General features: G+C 34.6%; 3 protein-coding genes across 5 annotated transcripts; 2 read left to right on the top strand and 1 right to left on the bottom strand.

The window, feature by feature from the left end:
* The first annotated feature begins 1,181 nt into the window (after nucleotides 1–1,181).
* On the top strand, nucleotides 1,182–9,991 carry LOC105839377 (pleckstrin homology domain-containing family M member 2). Its single transcript, XM_012685653.2, has 9 exons — nucleotides 1,182–1,520; nucleotides 3,389–3,584; nucleotides 3,943–4,130; nucleotides 4,634–4,825; nucleotides 4,909–6,618; nucleotides 6,743–6,967; nucleotides 7,132–7,713; nucleotides 7,808–7,927; nucleotides 8,001–9,991. The coding sequence occupies exons 1-9, from the start codon at nucleotides 1,197–1,199 to the stop codon at nucleotides 8,115–8,117; spliced, it is 3,654 nt and encodes a 1,217-aa protein (XP_012541107.2). The 5' UTR covers nucleotides 1,182–1,196; the 3' UTR covers nucleotides 8,118–9,991.
* Nucleotides 9,992–12,051, bottom strand: LOC105839379 (39S ribosomal protein L47, mitochondrial). Its single transcript, XM_012685656.3, has 5 exons — nucleotides 11,858–12,051; nucleotides 11,316–11,483; nucleotides 11,023–11,237; nucleotides 10,751–10,910; nucleotides 9,992–10,651 (listed from the first exon to the last, which is right to left on the bottom strand). The coding sequence occupies exons 1-5, from the start codon at nucleotides 12,034–12,036 to the stop codon at nucleotides 10,510–10,512; spliced, it is 864 nt and encodes a 287-aa protein (XP_012541110.2). The 5' UTR covers nucleotides 12,037–12,051; the 3' UTR covers nucleotides 9,992–10,509.
* Nucleotides 12,052–12,582: 531 nt separating this feature from the next.
* Nucleotides 12,583–18,011, top strand: LOC105839378 (ATP-dependent DNA helicase Q5). 3 transcript variants are annotated; one of them, XM_028193445.2, is made up of 14 exons: nucleotides 12,583–13,175; nucleotides 13,498–13,622; nucleotides 13,763–13,927; nucleotides 14,130–14,306; nucleotides 14,397–14,576; nucleotides 14,662–14,767; nucleotides 14,841–14,952; nucleotides 15,028–15,255; nucleotides 15,490–15,681; nucleotides 15,778–15,898; nucleotides 15,957–16,046; nucleotides 16,118–16,300; nucleotides 16,550–17,675; nucleotides 17,772–18,011. In XM_028193445.2, the coding sequence occupies exons 1-14, from the start codon at nucleotides 13,121–13,123 to the stop codon at nucleotides 17,819–17,821; spliced, it is 2,910 nt and encodes a 969-aa protein (XP_028049246.1). In that variant the 5' UTR covers nucleotides 12,583–13,120; the 3' UTR covers nucleotides 17,822–18,011. The 3 variants fall into 3 exon arrangements, with proteins under 3 accessions (XP_028049246.1, XP_012541109.1, XP_012541108.1); XM_012685654.3 differs by having other exon boundaries at nucleotides 13,072–13,159; XM_012685655.3 differs by lacking the exon at nucleotides 16,118–16,300 and having other exon boundaries at nucleotides 12,586–13,159.
* The last annotated feature ends 360 nt before the right edge of the window (nucleotides 18,012–18,371 follow it).

Below are 18,371 nucleotides of genomic sequence, written 5' to 3'. Positions count from 1 at the left end.
AAAGGGTTAATAACCTCTGAAGCACGAAACGATAAGAAAATATTCATCTATTCAAACGTTGTTATCTACTCTTTTATCGCTTGATTATTCTCAAAGGAAAATTTATTGCAATTATTCCTCTTTTTTGCGAGCATAGGAGATTTCGTGGATTTCCGGCGTCTTTTGTCCAATGATGTACGTTTTACGGAAGAAATCACTTTGGCATTCGAGTAGAAATAATGGGGATAAAATGAATTAACGGAATTTAATCGAAATTCTGCGGATTGCAGAATTCGTCAACAGCCTCGGCGGCATTTAACGCCGGATAAACGAACAAATTGGCGCCTTTTATCTCTATGTTTGGAGAGATAAGTCTTAATGAACGGTCAGCTTAATCGTGGCAAACAACAAGCGATTAGTGTTAAAAATTCGGCCTCTCAATGTGACCGAGGTTGACGGATTAACTACCGCCGTTAATCAACGAAAGCGTTTCTCTCTCACAAAAAAAAAGAGGACGCGATGATATCACATATCTAACGTACGTGTTGTTTCTTAATTTGTGTGTGTGTGTGTGTGTGTGTGTGTGTGTGTGTGTGTGTGTGTAAAAGCTACGAAAAGAAATAAACAGGATAAAAATAAACAAAATGAGAGCGATTGAAAACTTGATCGTGTCCAAGCAAGTTGTCGCATTGAAACGGTTTCTCCTCGTAAACAAAAACACAACGTAAAAGGAAAAAAAAAACAGAGCAGTGTCACACGCGTCCACGACTCATTGTTAACTTTATTTCTAAATTACGAGATAGCATTTTATTCAACATTGTCGTCTAAGGAAAAAGTATTAGATAGTAAGTAGAACATAATAAGAAGATAACTCATCTTGCGTAGAAAAAGCTGAAATAATGTTTAGTCTCTGGAGCCCAATCAGAAACCTTCCACCGTATCAGCGTGGCGATTTTTTGAGAGCTGTACACACTTGGAAAAGTACTGCAGAAAAGAAAATGGAACGAGCAAGGGGTAGGAGAGTGGTGCGACGAACGGAGAGCGTTCCCGCCGTTCTTTCTCGAGATAGAGAACAGAAGCCAAGTTAATACATTAAGGAAAAGTGGAGGAAGAAGTACCGCGATCGGGGTATACATAAATAAAGGCAACGGGTACGTCTCGCCGCGCGTTCAGTCGCAGCTTGAAAATCGCGGGTGACCTGCGCCCCGCTAAAATCAATGAGCGCGTTCGGCGACGAGACCACCGCCGCCACCGCCGCCGCTGTCGACGGCGCGGCACAGCCGTCGTGGTGGCGCGACATCAGCAGCAGCGGTGGCGTCGTCGTGAGTCGGCTCCGTCGTACCCTCGGCACCGTTTTCCGCGGCACGTACCGCGACCGCCCGGTCTCACGTCCGCGGCGCGACGTCCCGGACGATCATGTGAACGCACGTGGCAGCGACGAGAACATGCCGTCGTCCGGTCGCGAGGACATGGATCTCTGCACCGACAAGGTCCTCTCCAAGGGCAGGATCCTTCAGGAGCTGACGAAGGCCGTCAAACTGGTGAGCGAAAACCCGAGCCCCGTTGTCGGCGGCCTCAGGTAGTCAAGGTTGGCCCGCCTTCCAGTGCGTATGCAACACGCCCGCTTATACGCGTCGCGTGTGCGATGCATTGTGCAACGACAGGCTCTCCTCTCACAATGCGCCTTTCCCTCGATCCACTCGAGAGCACACGGATATATCGCCCGCTCCGCGATATCCTTAAGAGCCCGACGCTCCGAAATACGCTGATAGATGCGATATAAGCACGTCGGACGTGCTACGTGGAGGAGAAACCAGTGCCCCAAGTAGGTACGTGAGGACGAGTCGCGATCTCGCGGGGGGAGGAGGGTGGGGAGTTCGATTTTCGGATGCTTATAGACACGAGGAAGTGCGCCTTACGTCAATCGTCTATTGCGAGGTTTCTCGCGGACGTGGGAATGTAGAGAACGCTTTCGCGTGACTGCGGCACCGGGGTGTCTGTCACATATTCCTGACCTAATGTTCCAGTCGTTGCGTTTCCATTAATTGTTTGGTGGGAGCGATAAACGTAAAGATTATTTTATAGCACTATAAGATCGGAACTTGTTGACGATTATATCGGTTAGTAATCTTCGATTCTCTGAATTGGGAACCCTTGGAGTCAGAATCGAGGTTACGAAAAAAAAAAAAAAAAATTAGCGAGCGATGGGAAAAGGAATAACCTATGATTTTCGCCTCGTGCGAGTTATCCTGTTGCATGTATCGCATGTTTTTACGCAGGAAATTGTTCAGTCGTGACGAATTGCCCGAAATAAAGCGCGCACGCAGCTCGCAACTTGCATCTATTATTTCTGTTCATCGCCTGCGATCTGGAACGTTTCGGAATTGGATTTTTATGGATTTTTGTATTTTTAAATGAGAGGAAATACGTCCAGAAACTCGGTCGAGGGCCGTTTAACGCGAACGAAAAATCTAGGAGCGATGATCGAGTGACCGAGGTTCATAGCTCGTTCCGTTTGCGCTTGTTGTCCGGACACTTCGCACGTGAAAAAGAGAGATTGGACAATTGGAGTGCACGTTCGAGAGATATACACACACACACACACATATATATATATATATATACGCGTGACGTTGAACGTTATGACGTCGTGACCTGCTCGCAGGTTAATTGACGCAGCAGCGCTCGGTCCAAATGGAACGTTCGCATACCCGGAGGCAACGAGCGCTCCTCGATTTTTGATATCGCAGCATTGTGTACACGCTTAATTCACGTTACGGAACGCGAAATTTCTCGGCTGACGAAGGATCGCGAGCTAGTCTTTCGTATCACTTTTTCGCCCGAAGGGACGAGACGAGGAATGAGTCACTTTCGCTGACTGGCTGGCCGCGTTGACATCTCATTGACAGCCGCGCGGATGTGCGTTGTGCGGAACAGCTGATAAAAGCCCCCCTTTCACCCGAGTTCTCTTTTGTCGTGTTGTGTCCTTTACATTTCCGCGATTATTGATCGCTCGCTCTTATTTTATTCTTCTCCGTTCTGCAAAAAGTATATCTGGTGGTGTTAAAAAGAACAGATCTAAAATTACCTGTACGGTTTTGGATCGCTACTGGGATAGTCGAATTGGTGTTGGCTAAAAGTAGGAGTGCTCGTTTGAAAGTAAAACCGCAAAATAAAAGCGTATTTCGCGCAAACGGTTCATTGGTTTCACCACAAGGAGTTTGTTTTGCGTTTGTGAAATGAGAAACTCTATGCAATTTTTAGATATATGTATGGAAAACATTAAGAACTTTGAGATATTCACTGATACGTTTCAGTCATATTCTTTGTGCTTTAATACACTTTTATTTTGTTGCACATATAGTATATTTCTGTATTGATGGAATTAACACATGCATATGTCGAACAGGTCTATGCTCAGAGTCTCTACGGCACCGTGGTCTTGGACGGTGATTCTTGGCTGGTTTACTGGTTGGATCGTGCGCTGCGCCATGGATTGCGTGTCGAGAGACATGGATATTGGGGCACTGCTAGAGAGCTTAGTCACCAGGACACAATCGTGGTCATACATGCACTACAGAGTGTATTAACTTCCATAGGAAAAGGTATGTTGTGATGTCTTATTGCAGAAATAATGGCTTTACATCTACACTTTCTACCGTTTGCTTAATATACATTTTAATAGGCATACATGTCTGTATTATACATATTTTTATCTTATCATTGAGCTGTTAAGCAGATTAAAACTTTTCTTATTATAATTAAATTATATGTCGCTATGTTTTATACACAAGTAAAATATAATTATATCAGCTTACATTATTATCTGAATGGTTTCTATGAAAAATTTTGGAATTTTAAGCATCTTTATTTGGAAGTGCACATTCGTCTATTTATAAAAATTTAAATGCAAATGTAAAATGTTCTTTATTAATATTTTTGAATTGTGTTTATATCTCACAGGTCGGGCATGGCTCTATCACACTCTGAGCGAAGGCAGTTTTGAGAGTTATCTGGCCTGTTTACTGCGAGACACGAAGACATTAAAGAAGCAGTACTTTCCACACGCACTTGTGAGAGATGCTGATAAGACCAATCAACTGGTTAATCTACTTGCCGGTCTGGAAAACGTGTCCTTCACATTGCAATTGGTATGTTAAACTGATGTATGTGAAGAATAACAACTTATAAATAGTCTACGAAGTGTTTAGCAAGCAGTTGCATTTTTATGCACTACCATATCAACTTTCTTTCTTTCTCTTTCTCCTACTCTTTCTCTTTTCAGCATTTGACATGTCACGTAATTTTTATTCTACTTATCCCTACCCAGATACCAATATCACCCCCTGGTTACACTTATCATGCTAATGAATAACATCAATCACATAACAAGAGCCACACATGTGCAATTTGATAGATTGTTGTATATAAAGTTACAAGGGGGCAAGAGATTATCATATTATTTGCGAGTACATACTTTATTTTGGACTATATATATCGCTCAGTTATTCATGGAAAGTTTCTGCATATGTTTGTTACTAGAAAAAACATATTTACACAGAATTATCTGAACTTGTTAGATTAATATGGATTTGATAACTTTGCGATGTAAAGTGTAATAAAACTAATACTGTGTTATATAAAAATTGTACAGGATGTGACATATTTGGATATTTGCAACTACATGCCACAGAGGCCTATGAGCGTAAATCCATCGGGGACAGTCTTGTCATTGCATTTAAGGTCTTCTAGCGTTTCGAGCCTAGCCTCTCCGGGAGACAGTGGTGTTGCATTTGACAGTGACATGGACATTGCAAATGAAACTGATGGAAGCAGTTACAAAGAGGTAAGATATAAAGATTGAGCCAAAATTATAGAGAAAAATCTTCTGCCGCGAATAATATATTAGGATATATTAAATTTTAACAGGAGGATTATTCAATGGATGATATTCCTAAATACCGAAATAATAGGTACAAAACGATTATTAACAATCGCATGGAGGACAATAAGAACTTTGGATCTAGTGATTCGAGTGAGGACGGTAAGACGCCAACGCAATCACCGGCGACTAAATTTCAGACTGTTATGATGACGAAAAATGATATAGTTAATCAGAACGTAACGCGAAAGCTGGATAATAATGAAATGAATTGCTCCAGTTTGGAAACTCTTAAAGACTACGATTTCTACAGTAAGAGTCTGGATGAGAGGAAATTGGATGAAACAAACCAAATTGATAACAGCATAAAGGATCGTAAAAGAAGCACCTATTATAGCGACAGTCCCGCTTATAGCTTTAAGAAGAACATAGATTCTCGTAATTCTTATCTGATCAATAATGATACGAATCTATTAGAGCTAAGCATGACAATCTCTGATTGCGACAACATGGATGCACCTTATGGCATTTTAAACACGGTTAATATGACCGACGCCAGCATTCTATCTTCCTCTAGTTCAGAGGCCATAGGCATAGTGCAACGTAGGCAGCGTAAAAAGAAGCGAGGTGAAAGTAAGAAACGAGTCAGTTTTCACGAGGACATACTGAAAACGATGAAGCTGGAAGATGACGAGAATTTCGCCGATTTTTCCATGAGTTTCTTACTACCTAGCTCCGTTTTAAAGAGAGATGCTCAAAAAGGCAGGTACAGTTGGTGCGCGCATGGGGATTCGCCGTACATGCAAAAGAATATGAATACCGGCAGGAGCGTACATTCGGATTGCTATTCGTTCTCATCATCATCGAGCGCGTTTGACAGTGATGGAACTGATAAACAGGAGTTGTCGAAACTATGTATCGACATGCCGTGTCAGCGCAATTGTAGGTGCAATTGTAGTTTATCGTTATCGGAACGCGGAGCGCCGGAGGGTCAAGAAGATCCAGGAAAAAGTTTGAGGCCTAAGATGGAAATAGAATTAGAAGAGAACGAGGCCCAGGAAGCCTATATCGTCGAAAAAGCATATGGTAACATTGTCGAGGATCCGCCATCTAAGCTAGAGATGCCGCAATCGGTGGATTCGAAGAAATGTTCCGATTTGAACGATTGGTCGGACTTAGATAGTGTGACGACAACATCCGAACTGGACGAACGCAAGAGTAGTCGACACTTGAGCTCCCCGTTGAAAAAGCGCAATATGACGGCGATACTGACTGGTGAGAGTAGCAACAAGCTTTTAGCACCGCCTTTGCGTCAGGCACCATCAAAGACATCGTTATTAAGCAGATTTCTAAAATCGATTACCGAGAGAAAGTTTGAGATCAAAAAGAACAAGAAACCACCAAAGGTGAATACTTTGTACATTAAAGGCATCAAGATGAGTTACGATTCTTTCAAAGATTTTAATGACAATCTCGACAAAGAGATTCAAGAGAACGTGGCTGCCGAAAGGCAGGAATTCAGCGGCGAAAAAGTAAGCCTGAAGCTGCGTGAGCTTTTCAAGAGACATATTTATCGTGATAAAACGGAGGAGCTATATAAAGTATACAAAGTGCGAAGTTCATATATGACAAACGGTGAGAGCAAACCGATGATTGCGTTATTGACGGACAAGACGTTATATTTAACCGGCTCGAAAATGGACCACTCTTACAGTAACCAGTTTGTTATACCTTACAATGAATTGGATGTTATTATGGTAAGAAATATTTAAATACTTATTTTCTTTAATGTCGTTGACATATACATTTTCTTTGACATATGTCGTATTTGACATTGACGTATATGTTTTGCTAATTAATATGTTTGTTTTATATATATAGATCGGCCCGAATGCACAAAGTATTTTGATTTCTAACGCCGATTGTGAAATGCAATATCTATTCTCTACTGGCAGCTCGCAAACTACCTCAGAATTAATCGGCCACTTAGAAATGGCCATGAGACGATCGCCAACGAAACCGAGGCTCCCTGCTGTTAAGGAATTGAATTACGAAGATATGCATATTTTGAGGAATTCTATTCTTACTGATACAGCTGTGCATCCTGTACGTAAACTATTTTTTTTAATTGCAAAAGTGTAGCTTTGTCTCTTCAAAATAAATTAAAATAGAATTAAAAAAAAAAACCTTTAAAATTTTATTTAAAAATGTCATTTGATATCGTGCGTTATTATAAAATATATTTGTAACGTTTTCCATTGTTTTTATAGGATGAGAAAATAGAACATTACAGTCTTATTTATATAGAAGATGAACATATGTCGCCGCCTAGTACGCCGTGCGGCCCAATAAAAGAGGGTGATCTGATGTTCCGGCCGCATACCTATCAGCACTTGCATCCGAATGCACCTACGCATCCCTGGGAGGCCGGCTATTTCGTCCTGAAAGGCGGGGTGGTTTATATGTTCACAGATTCGAATCAACGGCTTCCTAAGCGTGCTATACCATTGAAAGGCGGCTTATGTCAAGGTTGCAGAAGAATTCCCAATTCTCATCGGCCACACACTTTTGAGATACTGCTGAAGCCCAACAAGTCGTATCAATTTGCCGCTCCAGATGAATACGTGGCTTCCGAATGGTTACAGAGCTTCGTGCAAAGCGCCTCAGGTCTGTTCAATAGTACGGAAAAGAGAGAGCCGTTGCCTTGCAGTCTTGTCACAACTACAAAACACCTAGTGGCGATGAAAGAGGTACATCCGGGTACACAGAGAGGCCAGACGCTCTCGTGCGCTTCCATCAAGGATTTAGCAGCGTTCAGGGTACCGTTGGTACAACAATCGTGGTGTATATTGGTAAATATATATAAATTAAGAACAGGCATAGATTGTTAATTCCATGTTTTGTTTCGCATAAATGGAGTTTGCAATTGGAATTTGTTATCTGCAGGAATTCGCGTGTCGAGAAGTACATGAAAGTAGCGGTGATTGGGTCATATACTTTACGAATTATACCGAGCTTTGTGCTTTTAAAGAAGTCTTGGAAACATTATGGACAGATGCAAACTTGGTAGGATATATTTCGTAAGCAATACATTGTAATGTTATACACAAGTGTTGATATAAATTTTTTATTTGTATAGGGTGAGTTTCCCATGGCAACACTTCCACCAGAGGATAAACTGCAGCGACGTTGCTCGGACTCCAGCAGGGATTTGGAACAGGCCTGGCGATACCTGTTGCCATCAGTTTTAGAATAAACGGAATATGTACCAGTAGACAATATATACACCGTCATTTGAGAAATTATTTTATCATATTGCCATAAAAGAGATTCATACAATAAAACCTAAAGCAGATTTCTCGTGACAGCTCACGTGAATATCCAGGTAACTATGAGAATTGGAACGCTATATTGTATGCCAAAGATAAGTCGCTTATACAAATATAATACAAATTTTTTGCTTCTGTTGCAAAATTAAATGCCATATATCTGTCACTTGGAACTAGAACAATTGATGTTATTTTGTGGCTTTTAAGTAGAATCTTATAATAGATATTTTTCTTTAGACTGATTTATGGCATAATATGATAAATTTCTAATTTCAAGATGCAAATATATGTGCAATATATTCTCGCTACATTGTGGTATTGAGATGAGAGATTATGAACATTATCTTACATATAAGTTGCCTCAAACGTATAGAACTATTTAGGAAAGTCGCAAAATGGTGCATTATCTTTCTTGTAGTGTAAGCTCCCATAATAAGCTATCACTAATTTATAATGACGCAGAGAATGTAATATAATTGATAACTGTGAGACATTATTGATTACTATATGAATGTCTATATATTCACACATATATTGAAGAGACGGAACCAGTATGCATTTGAATACGCACGATTGATATTAAAGTAGATATTTATCGTCTGAAATTATATTATAAAATTCAAATCGTACACACTTAAAGAGCAGCTTTAACAAAGAATAATAATACTTTATACATCGCTTTCAAAATTGCTATATATATGATATTGTTAATTATTATTTAGAAAATTGGTTTTACTTTTAGTGTCAAGACTTTCTACGTCACTTTGATATGTTCGAAAGTCAAAATTTTATTCTTAATTTTTTAAATGTACAAATAAAATACCAGCATAATATAATTGTATTATGTATTAATTTAGTTTAATATAATGTAATGTTAAATTAGTTCAAATATAGGTTGTATCAACTTATGTTGCGCGCATTATACATTGCATTATAATTTTATCATTATTGTTTTATGAAATAGCGAATTAACATTGAAAGTACCAAGTAGTCATTGACGATTCCCATTTTTTAATTTATATATCTTATTTCTTATGCAAGAAATAGAGAATTCTGGAACTTTCTAATTTTTTATCAATTATTTCTTTTAAGTAGTAAAATATTCGATTTTTTAACCTTTTCTTTATTTTCATAGTAATCCATTCGCATAGTCCTTTTAATGAGTAAAATATGTTGGTGCTTTTAATGTTAAAGTTATACAAAGATTGTACCAAAATGATTATAAATAATTTACGCTTTAAAAATTATTGGTTATGTTAAATATGGTTTTACTATGATAAAAATCTGCGATATGTGAGAAAATTGTATACATAAAAATGAATTTTATTTGTGATATAATAATACAACACTTATATATATATATATATTCAATATAGCTGGAAACAAGATATTTGTTAAACTTTTAAGTTATAATTTTGTGTTACCAAAAGCTACATGAATGGATGCATTATGAATATTCTTGTGAATACTTAACTTCTGCATTATTTCATGTAGCTTCATACATGATTGTGATATGCTGTTAAGTAATAAATATCATGTTGTTAAGTTCACTAGATTTCTATGTGAAATTTATGTAAATTAAACAAAAAATAAGTACTGCGTGTGGAGAGATCAAATCGGTTTTATATGTTAATGTTGTGTGTGAAAAGTATGCGGAGTTAAATTTTCTACAAGTTACAGCCAGCATGTTTTAAATGTTACATCCGTATATCTTTCATACACACAAAAATTATGTATCACCATACACACAACCTGCAAGTTTATGATAAATAAGAAACTTAATAAAAGTATACAAAGAAAATTAGATTTAATAATTTTTATTTCGTCCATCTTTTTACATTGCTTGGAAATGTAATTTAAATATTTTGAAAAGCAACGAGAGGATGAAACATTTTATCGAATTCATAATTTATATAGATATCAATAACAATAATAGCAAAGATATCCTTAATCTATTACTTTGTACCATATTTCTAACTCTATCGTATTCATTTCATGCATTATTTAAGAGATTTGAAAGTTTTTAATAATATAATTTTTTCATTTAGTTATACAGTTCTCTAATAGTTTTGTTAGCTAATATTTTTTTATATCTATACGATCTATAGTACAAATTGCTTATGTAATTAAGCAATATCTCTCAATATTTAAAATAATTTCAAGTAAATTTTATATGTAAATCTGAATATAAAGATACAATAAAAAAAAAAAAAAAAATACTAGAAACTTATTAAATTTATGTACTGTATTAGCGATTAAGTATCTTACATTTATAATTGTGATAGATGTTCAACAATTTGCTATTAACAGAAACTGTATCTATGTAGATACAATATGACCTCTTGCTCTCTTGGATGTTTTTGCCGCTTCTATATCGACATTCGGAAACTGTTCTTTCACAGCTTCGAGATCCAGATTTGGGAATCTTTTTATTAACATTGCAACACGATTTTTATCACGTCTAAAAAATTTTTTAAACAAATTAATTGAAATAAATTGAAAGATATACTATGTTGTGTGTGTACATGTTAAGTGAATAGTAAAAACAATTACTACGTACACTCTCGCTTTGCGTTTCTTATTCCAAAGTTGCTCCCTGTATAAGCGTAAGAACTTTTGAGTAGCATATCCGCCGTAGCCAAACATATGCGTTTTATACCATTTTGTGTTCATGAACTTTGGAATACTATATTGACGCATTCGATAGTAAAATCTTAAACCTAGAAAGTAAAAAAACAAATGTTATTTTGTCTATTTAACTTTTTAAAAAGCAAACTTTTGTAATTCTAGATATGAAAAGCTGTTATATACAATGCTATAGAGATCTTATACCTAAGCAATTATAGACCAGCTTTCCTGGGCGCTCTCCTGTCTCACCAGTCTCAAGCAAATGATATGCTCTATTTCTTTCACGGACAATCGTTTCCAAATTATTCATACTGTCTTGAACTTTGTCCAAGCGTTCAGGATTTGGGAAAATCTCATTCGCTTCCTTGCATGCCTCTTCCATAGTCATCAGCATATTACGTTCCTTCAATAACACGAACCTATATTTAAACATATTAATTTACAAGATATTTAAAGAAAGTTGATGGATATATAACTCAGGACTCAATAAATTTCACCATAATTTGTGTAGATCTGAATTGCTCTTCAATCTTAATTCATCCTTTTTCCAGGATCGACCAACCCGCACCTCGTTCTTTCCCCAATTTTTTGGGTCATCAAAGAATTCCATCAAGTCTCGACGTTCTGACGTAAGGTGTATGAATGCACAGTGCAAAGTTGGCGTCCTGTATAATTTACATATTAAAAGATTACTCAAGCCTTCAATTTTCATTTTTACTGCTATTTAAAGCAACAGCTAAGCATATCTATTTGCTCCAGATTTCATTTATCTCACACTAAAATCTCATCAATATCGTCAACAAAGTCGTTTAGCAACAAGTGTATGGTAACAAATTTGATAAATCAGAAAAAGTGTCAAACGACAAAAGATAACTACGTCAAGAAGACTAAATATTTACATTCTATGTCGAAAATATTTCTAAGATTCTTTTAATAAACTGCAGAAATTGCATTGCGGTCAGGGAAACACCGGTACATGGAACAAAAGGATAATACAAGATACAAGCGACATAGCTCGAAACAGGGATGTGGTACAAACCTACGAAGAAACGCGTGTTTAGGAGATGAGATAATACTTGGGGTCAAAGACAGATTCGTGAACAATTTTGTTATGCCGCTCATGCTCGAGCTGGCCTGCACGGCCTTCACGAGCGCCGCCATCTTTCCCGGACTGTTCTTTGTCGCCTCTATCGCTTTTTTAATTCCAAATTTCTGCATTCGTCCAGTGATCTCAATGATGTGATGGCGCTGCAAATCAACATCATTTCAGGGCAGCAATCACGTAACTTTTTCCTTAAGGCGGAAACGTGAAAAGTGAAAAGTTTCATGTAACTATCTCTTTCTATTGTGTTGAATAGAAAGAGACAGTAACTTGAAACTTTTCACTTTTCACAATATAAAAATTAAAAAAAAAAAAAAAAAAAGAAAGGTTGCCATTATAATACATATTTACCAAAAATAAATAAAAAATTACAAGAGACATAGGCCGGTATTCGCATATAGTCGGATCTTATACTTAAGATCATCTTAAGTACTGTCTTAAGATATATGCCATCAGCCGATCACAGAGTCGTATTAGCATTTTAAGCCTCGTCTACAGAAGTCGTAAGCAGCCAGTTGCGACTTGCGACAGCTAATGATTGTCGAGCTTTAACTAGAAACTAGGCGCTCATTGGCTATCGCAAGTCGCAACTGACTGTTTGCGACTTCTGTAGACGAGGCTTTAAGCATTGCTTAGATGATCTTTAAATAAGATTCAACATGGATTCAACTATGAATACCAGCCATAGAGAGATTTTCGGAGCTACAAATTTTATTAAGCTACCGATCTCAACATAACCTAACAATTTAAATTAAGCGGAGTCTGCGGCTGCGCGCAAGGGCCTGTAAGGCAGTCCCAGCAGTCCACACGCGCGCAATAAAGGTTAAAGTAGGAAGTGATAACCAAGCTAAAGAAATAAGAAAAATATAAGAAGAAAAATATAGAGCACATACAGTTATTCAGAAGGCATTACAGAATACAACATTGAGAAATAAAGAAGTCCTTGAAATAGTCAAGTCATATATTCATTAACGGATGACACATTAAACTCACAAAAGAAAAAAAAGTGTTTAAAAGGTGCACCTGTTTCACTAAACAATTTGTATCTTCTCGTGCTAGTCGTGCTTGAATATATAAATCGATCGGAAGGATGTGAAAATAACGGATGTGCAAGATTATAAAGTTTACCTTGGGCAAGACAACAAGGGAGAATGTTACGAAGTGTCTTAAAGTCGAAGTTTGGTTACGAGGATTTCAAAAATGACATTCAAAAGCAAGCCACTACCACTATTCACAGAGGTTTCTACGAAACTTAGTTAATCCTTTTTATTGATCTTATATCCATTTCTATTAACATATTCACAGAGGTTTCTACGAAACTTAGTTAATCCTTTTTATTGATCTTATATCCATTTCTATTAACATAGATTAATTTTGGTTTTGGTTTAAGGATAACTTATTATTTTCTAGTTCTAAGAATTAGAAAAGATTTAATTAAAACAAGATTAATGTTAATCTGTATTAATAGAAATGGATATTATAGCAGCTGCAATAACTTTCTTCTCTATGCAGTTTTTTTTATATTTATAAACAAGCGGTTTTGTTAAAGCTTATTCACAAGATGTTGACAATTCTAGGAAAGCAAGATGTATTCGTGTGTATGCCTACGGGTTCTGGGAAGTCTCTTTGTTTTCAATTACCAGCGATAATGAAGGAGCAGAAAGTTGCAATTGTCTTCTCACCACTCTTAGCTCTAATGAAGGTATTTTTTTGTATATATTGTCTATGCAATGTCAGTCTTTCCAATATATATCTCCTTTGTTAAAAAAAACAAGATAGAAAGTTTTTAAAACTTATTTATGATAATTTTAATATTGATAAATATTGATTTAATTTTCACAGAACCAAATAGACTTTTTGATGAGTAAAAAAATTAATGCCTGCTCTTTGAATTCCACCACATCCAACAAAGATAGGAATGCTATTATGAAAGATCTACTGTCAGATGCACCAAAGATAAAATTATTATACGTTACTCCTGAAATGGGAGCTCAACATCATTTTCAGGTATTACTTTGTTTTAGAGGAGTCATAGCTTGAAAGAAATACTTATCTGTTTTTATATTGTATCATGTTTGCATGATAAGGAATAAATCTAAATTATTTTAAAAGGCAGTTGAAAAGATAATATATGTTTCTATGTTTCAATCTATGACAAGATTTTAATTTTGCATCTTTTTATTTTTTTATTACAATGTTTAATTTACAGGAAACTATAACTCAAATGCAGAAGAAAAAAACACTCTCTTATTTCGTTATTGATGAAGCTCACTGTTTAAGTGAGTGGGGTCACGATTTTAGGCCCACTTATAGACAATTGGGAACATTTAAAAAATTGTGTCCCAAAATACCTATGATTGCATTAACTGCAACTGCTGCAAAGCAGGTAAGATATCTAAAAACATTTTAATATTTAGTTTGTTGATTATGTTACATTCTAAAACGTATAATAATAATATGTTTGATATTATTGCAGGTAAAGGACGATATTCTTCAAAGCTTACACATGAAAGACGCAGCAATATTTTTACAACCGGTATTTCGTCCTAATTTATATTATGATGTATGGTTTCAAGAAATGCTGGACAAGCCATTTGTACATTTAAAAAATTTTATTTTGGATGCACTTGGTCCCTCAGATAATTCTATTCCTATGGTGAGTTTAAAATTTTATTTTGTTATTTATGATATTCTGAGTTGCGTAGAGTAATATACTATGGATTCTTCCTAATATTTTTTAGCACAAAAGAAATTGTGGTATCATTTATTGTAGAAAGAAAGAAGCGACTGAAATTGTCGCGCATAAATTGACTCTTGCGGGTATCACTACACTTGCGTATCATGGAAGTATGTAGTTTTTATAGCCTACTAATACGAAATTGCGTAAAAATGATTCTATTTTATTTTAATACTTAAATAGGCTTAAAAACTCAAGAACGTAACGAAGTACAAAATAAATGGACGATAGGTGAAATACCTGTCATCGCGGCAACATGTAGTTTTGGGATGGGTGTTGACAAAGGATCCGTTAGGTAGCTCTGACATTTTTGGAAATCAATGTTACACTCTAAGAAAATTAAAAATATGTTTATTATATGAATATGTAGATTTGTGGTTCATTGGACAGTACCTCAGAATATTGCGGCGTATTATCAAGAGTCAGGAAGAGCTGGCAGAGATGGCAATCCGGCATTTTGTAGGATTTATTTTAGCAATGAGGAATATGGACCTATTTCATTTCTTATCAAAGAGGAAATTACTCGTAAGAACTCGGAACTTGTGAAAATTAAATGGCAGAATTTTGAAAAGAGCGTTGCATACTGTTTAGAGGCAAAGTACGATATCTGTTCTCTTTTAAGATTCTTTTACAATATAATAATTAAGTAATTATTGTGGAATTTCTAGTTTTTAATGTTGCGTACTTAAGAATTTTGAAAATATAAAAATATGTATGTATTAAAAGATAATAGAATTAGAAATGGTATCTTGTTCTCCTTGAATACTTTAAAATTGCCTGGTATTCTAAGAATATTAGTAATAATTATTTTTGTATTATATATATTATTTAGATGTCGACACGCAGTATTCTCTAAATATTTTGGAGATTCTCCACCACTTTGCAAAAATAGATGCGATGTTTGTAAGAATAAGGATGAAGTACAAACAAGAATTACTCAATTTGAAATGTGTCAGACTAGATCTAACAAATCACGAAGTAATATGGGCAGTGTAGTGCAAATGAGCTATAGTGATGATGAAATGTACGTGAGAAATTATTTAAACAATTTATATTTGCGACAAATATATTTTTGCATAGGAAATAGTGCTCATAAGTATTTATAATTATATGATAACAGGGATATGTTCAGTGAGCCACAAGAATCAAGGGAGAAAATAATAGCGGCTGAAAAACGAGAAAGAAAAGAACTTATTATGGAGCAGTTTGCACTTCGGCGCGGTACATCTAGAGAAGATGAAGTAAGTTTGTAAATTTTTTTTATATTGTTTCTATTTTCTTATTTGTTTTCTTCTGTAGGTAAGGCGACAAAACATGAAAGATTCGAAAATAGCTCATGTTCATGCAGCCAGTAGTACAGATAGAAAAATAAAGGGTTTAACTGTTCAAGTAAGATATTATACATTATCTTTTTATATGAAATATTAACAACTCATTTTACACAATACTCATTATTTAAGATACGGGAACACTTTTACAATGAGTTGAAAACAGCATTACTCGAAAATTATCAACATTTACGTGCAGAAATTAACGAACAATTTGAGGAGGCAAATACACATGATATGGCTATTAGTATAGAATACAAAATATTTTCCAATTCTAAAGTACCAAATAAGTACAAATTTGATATGTCTAAATTGGTATGTAATATTCTTATAAATATCTGTATAGCATATATATATATGTGCACACCTCTTTTTTATAAAATTTTTATACATGGATAATATATAGATGAAAGAAACTTGAATGATTTTAATAAATATATAAATTATTTTAGAATAAAATTCGCTTATAAATATGTAACATTGTACCATACAAAATCAATAAGATATTTATCATTATTGTTTTAAATATGATTATTTTTTATTTTGTTTGCTTTATTTATATAGATTTCGTCGATACGAAAATGTACAAGTAATAATACTATGTGCGAAGCAATACGTGATTATACTGGGACTGAATTTCATAATTCCAAATTTAATAATTCTAATAGTACTAATATATCCAATGATGAACAAGTAACAGATACGGTCAAAACAGGATTTACCGGAAATGCTTGTCCATCAAACAGTTATAAGACTTTCCTTTCCGGTTTCAAAACTGCATCGGAAATTATAAATGAAAAAAGATGTGTATCTACATCAGATAGAAATAAAAAGGCCAAATCTAAAGAATTATCATTTAATAATAATGCACAAAAAAGTATACATAAAAATGATAAATTGCAGATACAAATGGGTGGTTTTGTTTGTGCGCGAAAAATTCATGAGAGCATTGTGGTTAAATCTAGTACAAGTTCCTCTAAAACAAAAATTCGCAGAAGCAAAACAGATAAAAATGTGAAAAGAACAGTTAAAACAGTTTACGAGCAGATTTTAGCTTCAGCACAGTCATCATCGAAGAAAAATATAGATGAAACAAGGGATGTTTCTTTTGAAGCAGAATTAAAAGTAGATAATATTGTTGATTCTGTTAAAATTAAAAATGAAACTAAAGATAGAAGTAAAAGCAAAAGAGGCAATGAATTCATTGAATGTCACGAGGATGATATAAAAACTGTTAAGAAAAAAAAAATTATACATAACGAATATAATGATAAAATTAACGACAGTGTATCTGATAAAAATATTGAAGAAACGATTTTAGATAATAAAACCAAAATAAATACTAATATGAAGTGTACAGATATAATCAATATTAATGTCAAAAATGTAGATTCATCGAGAATAACAGAAGATAACACAGGAAAATGCTTGAAAAGTGCTAATGTTGAAACTAAAGTGGAATTAAAAAAGAAAGAACAAATTTCACATTTGGCTCGTTTAAAACATCACACAAATAATGATAGGAATAAAATAAAAGTACCTGCAGATAAAGCGACGCAATTTAAAACAGCAGAAATTTTGAAGTCATATTTAATGAAATATTACCCGTCAGAACGTCTTCCGGATAGAGCAACTTTTTCAAAAACTTGCAGAGAACTGCATTACAATATGCTACAAAAGAAAATATTTGGTACGTTTAAATTACAAAATTTGTAATATAATTTTATGGAATGTTTTGTATTTTAGAACGTTTTTTGCAATTAATAAATATTATCTCTAATTTCAGATAAAGAAGGCATACACGACTATGTTGTAAATTTTATGAGTCAATCTTAAAAGAGTATTTATTTCACATTTAATATGCTTATACTTTTTGTTCAATAAACAATATGATGACATGCTATTTGTAATCAATTTAGTTATGAACAAATTACTCTACATGTATCTACAAATTTTTGTATTTATTAAAATTCTTATATTTTTATTATGTATGTGAAATTATATCTTTCCATAAAGTTAGTCAATATAATTTCCTTGGGATTTTTTTATTGAATCATGATTTGTTGTAATTAAAACTTTTTATTCATAAAGTGCAAATAATATTATTGAAGAGAAACAAATTTCGTAGAATATTAATAAATATTTTTTTATTACCATAGTTATTATTAGCTTAATTATTATCACATATCTAATTTAAAAAAAATTTATAATATCACATTTTTAATCATATTATTACATTTTATTTTATAAATGTAAAAAAGACGTTTTGTGACATTTACATCGTATACCCGTATATAAATTACATTACGAAATGTTTTCTTATTTCTAAGTATTTTATTAAACATAACTGAGCAAACAAATATTAGAGATACAAATTTAATATTAA

This window comes from Monomorium pharaonis, chromosome 9, assembly GCF_013373865.1.
Source record: "Monomorium pharaonis isolate MP-MQ-018 chromosome 9, ASM1337386v2, whole genome shotgun sequence".
Taxonomy (NCBI): domain Eukaryota; kingdom Metazoa; phylum Arthropoda; class Insecta; order Hymenoptera; family Formicidae; genus Monomorium; species Monomorium pharaonis.
Note: the sequence above shows the minus strand (reverse complement) of the source record. Positions and strands in the feature narration are given on the sequence as shown.

Coding starts and splice junctions, on each gene's coding strand:
- LOC105839377 (XM_012685653.2), top strand. CDS start 1,197: ATGAGCGCGTTCGGCGACGAGACCACCGCCGCCACCGCCGCCGCTGTC. Junction 3,585..3,942: donor ATTAACTTCCATAGGAAAAG/GTATGTTGTGAT, acceptor TATATCTCACAG/GTCGGGCATGGCTCTATCAC. Junction 6,619..6,742: donor ATGAATTGGATGTTATTATG/GTAAGAAATATT, acceptor TTATATATATAG/ATCGGCCCGAATGCACAAAG.
- LOC105839379 (XM_012685656.3), bottom strand. CDS start 12,036: ATGCAGAAATTTGGAATTAAAAAAGCGATAGAGGCGACAAAGAACAGT. Junction 10,911..11,022: donor GCTGGTCTATAATTGCTTAG/GTATAAGATCTC, acceptor TTTACTTTCTAG/GTTTAAGATTTTACTATCGA. Junction 10,652..10,750: donor AAGAAACGCAAAGCGAGAGT/GTACGTAGTAAT, acceptor AAAATTTTTTAG/ACGTGATAAAAATCGTGTTG.
- LOC105839378 (XM_012685654.3), top strand. CDS start 13,072: ATGTTACGAAGTGTCTTAAAGTCGAAGTTTGGTTACGAGGATTTCAAA. Junction 13,928..14,129: donor GAGCTCAACATCATTTTCAG/GTATTACTTTGT, acceptor TTTAATTTACAG/GAAACTATAACTCAAATGCA. Junction 14,768..14,840: donor TACACTTGCGTATCATGGAA/GTATGTAGTTTT, acceptor ATACTTAAATAG/GCTTAAAAACTCAAGAACGT.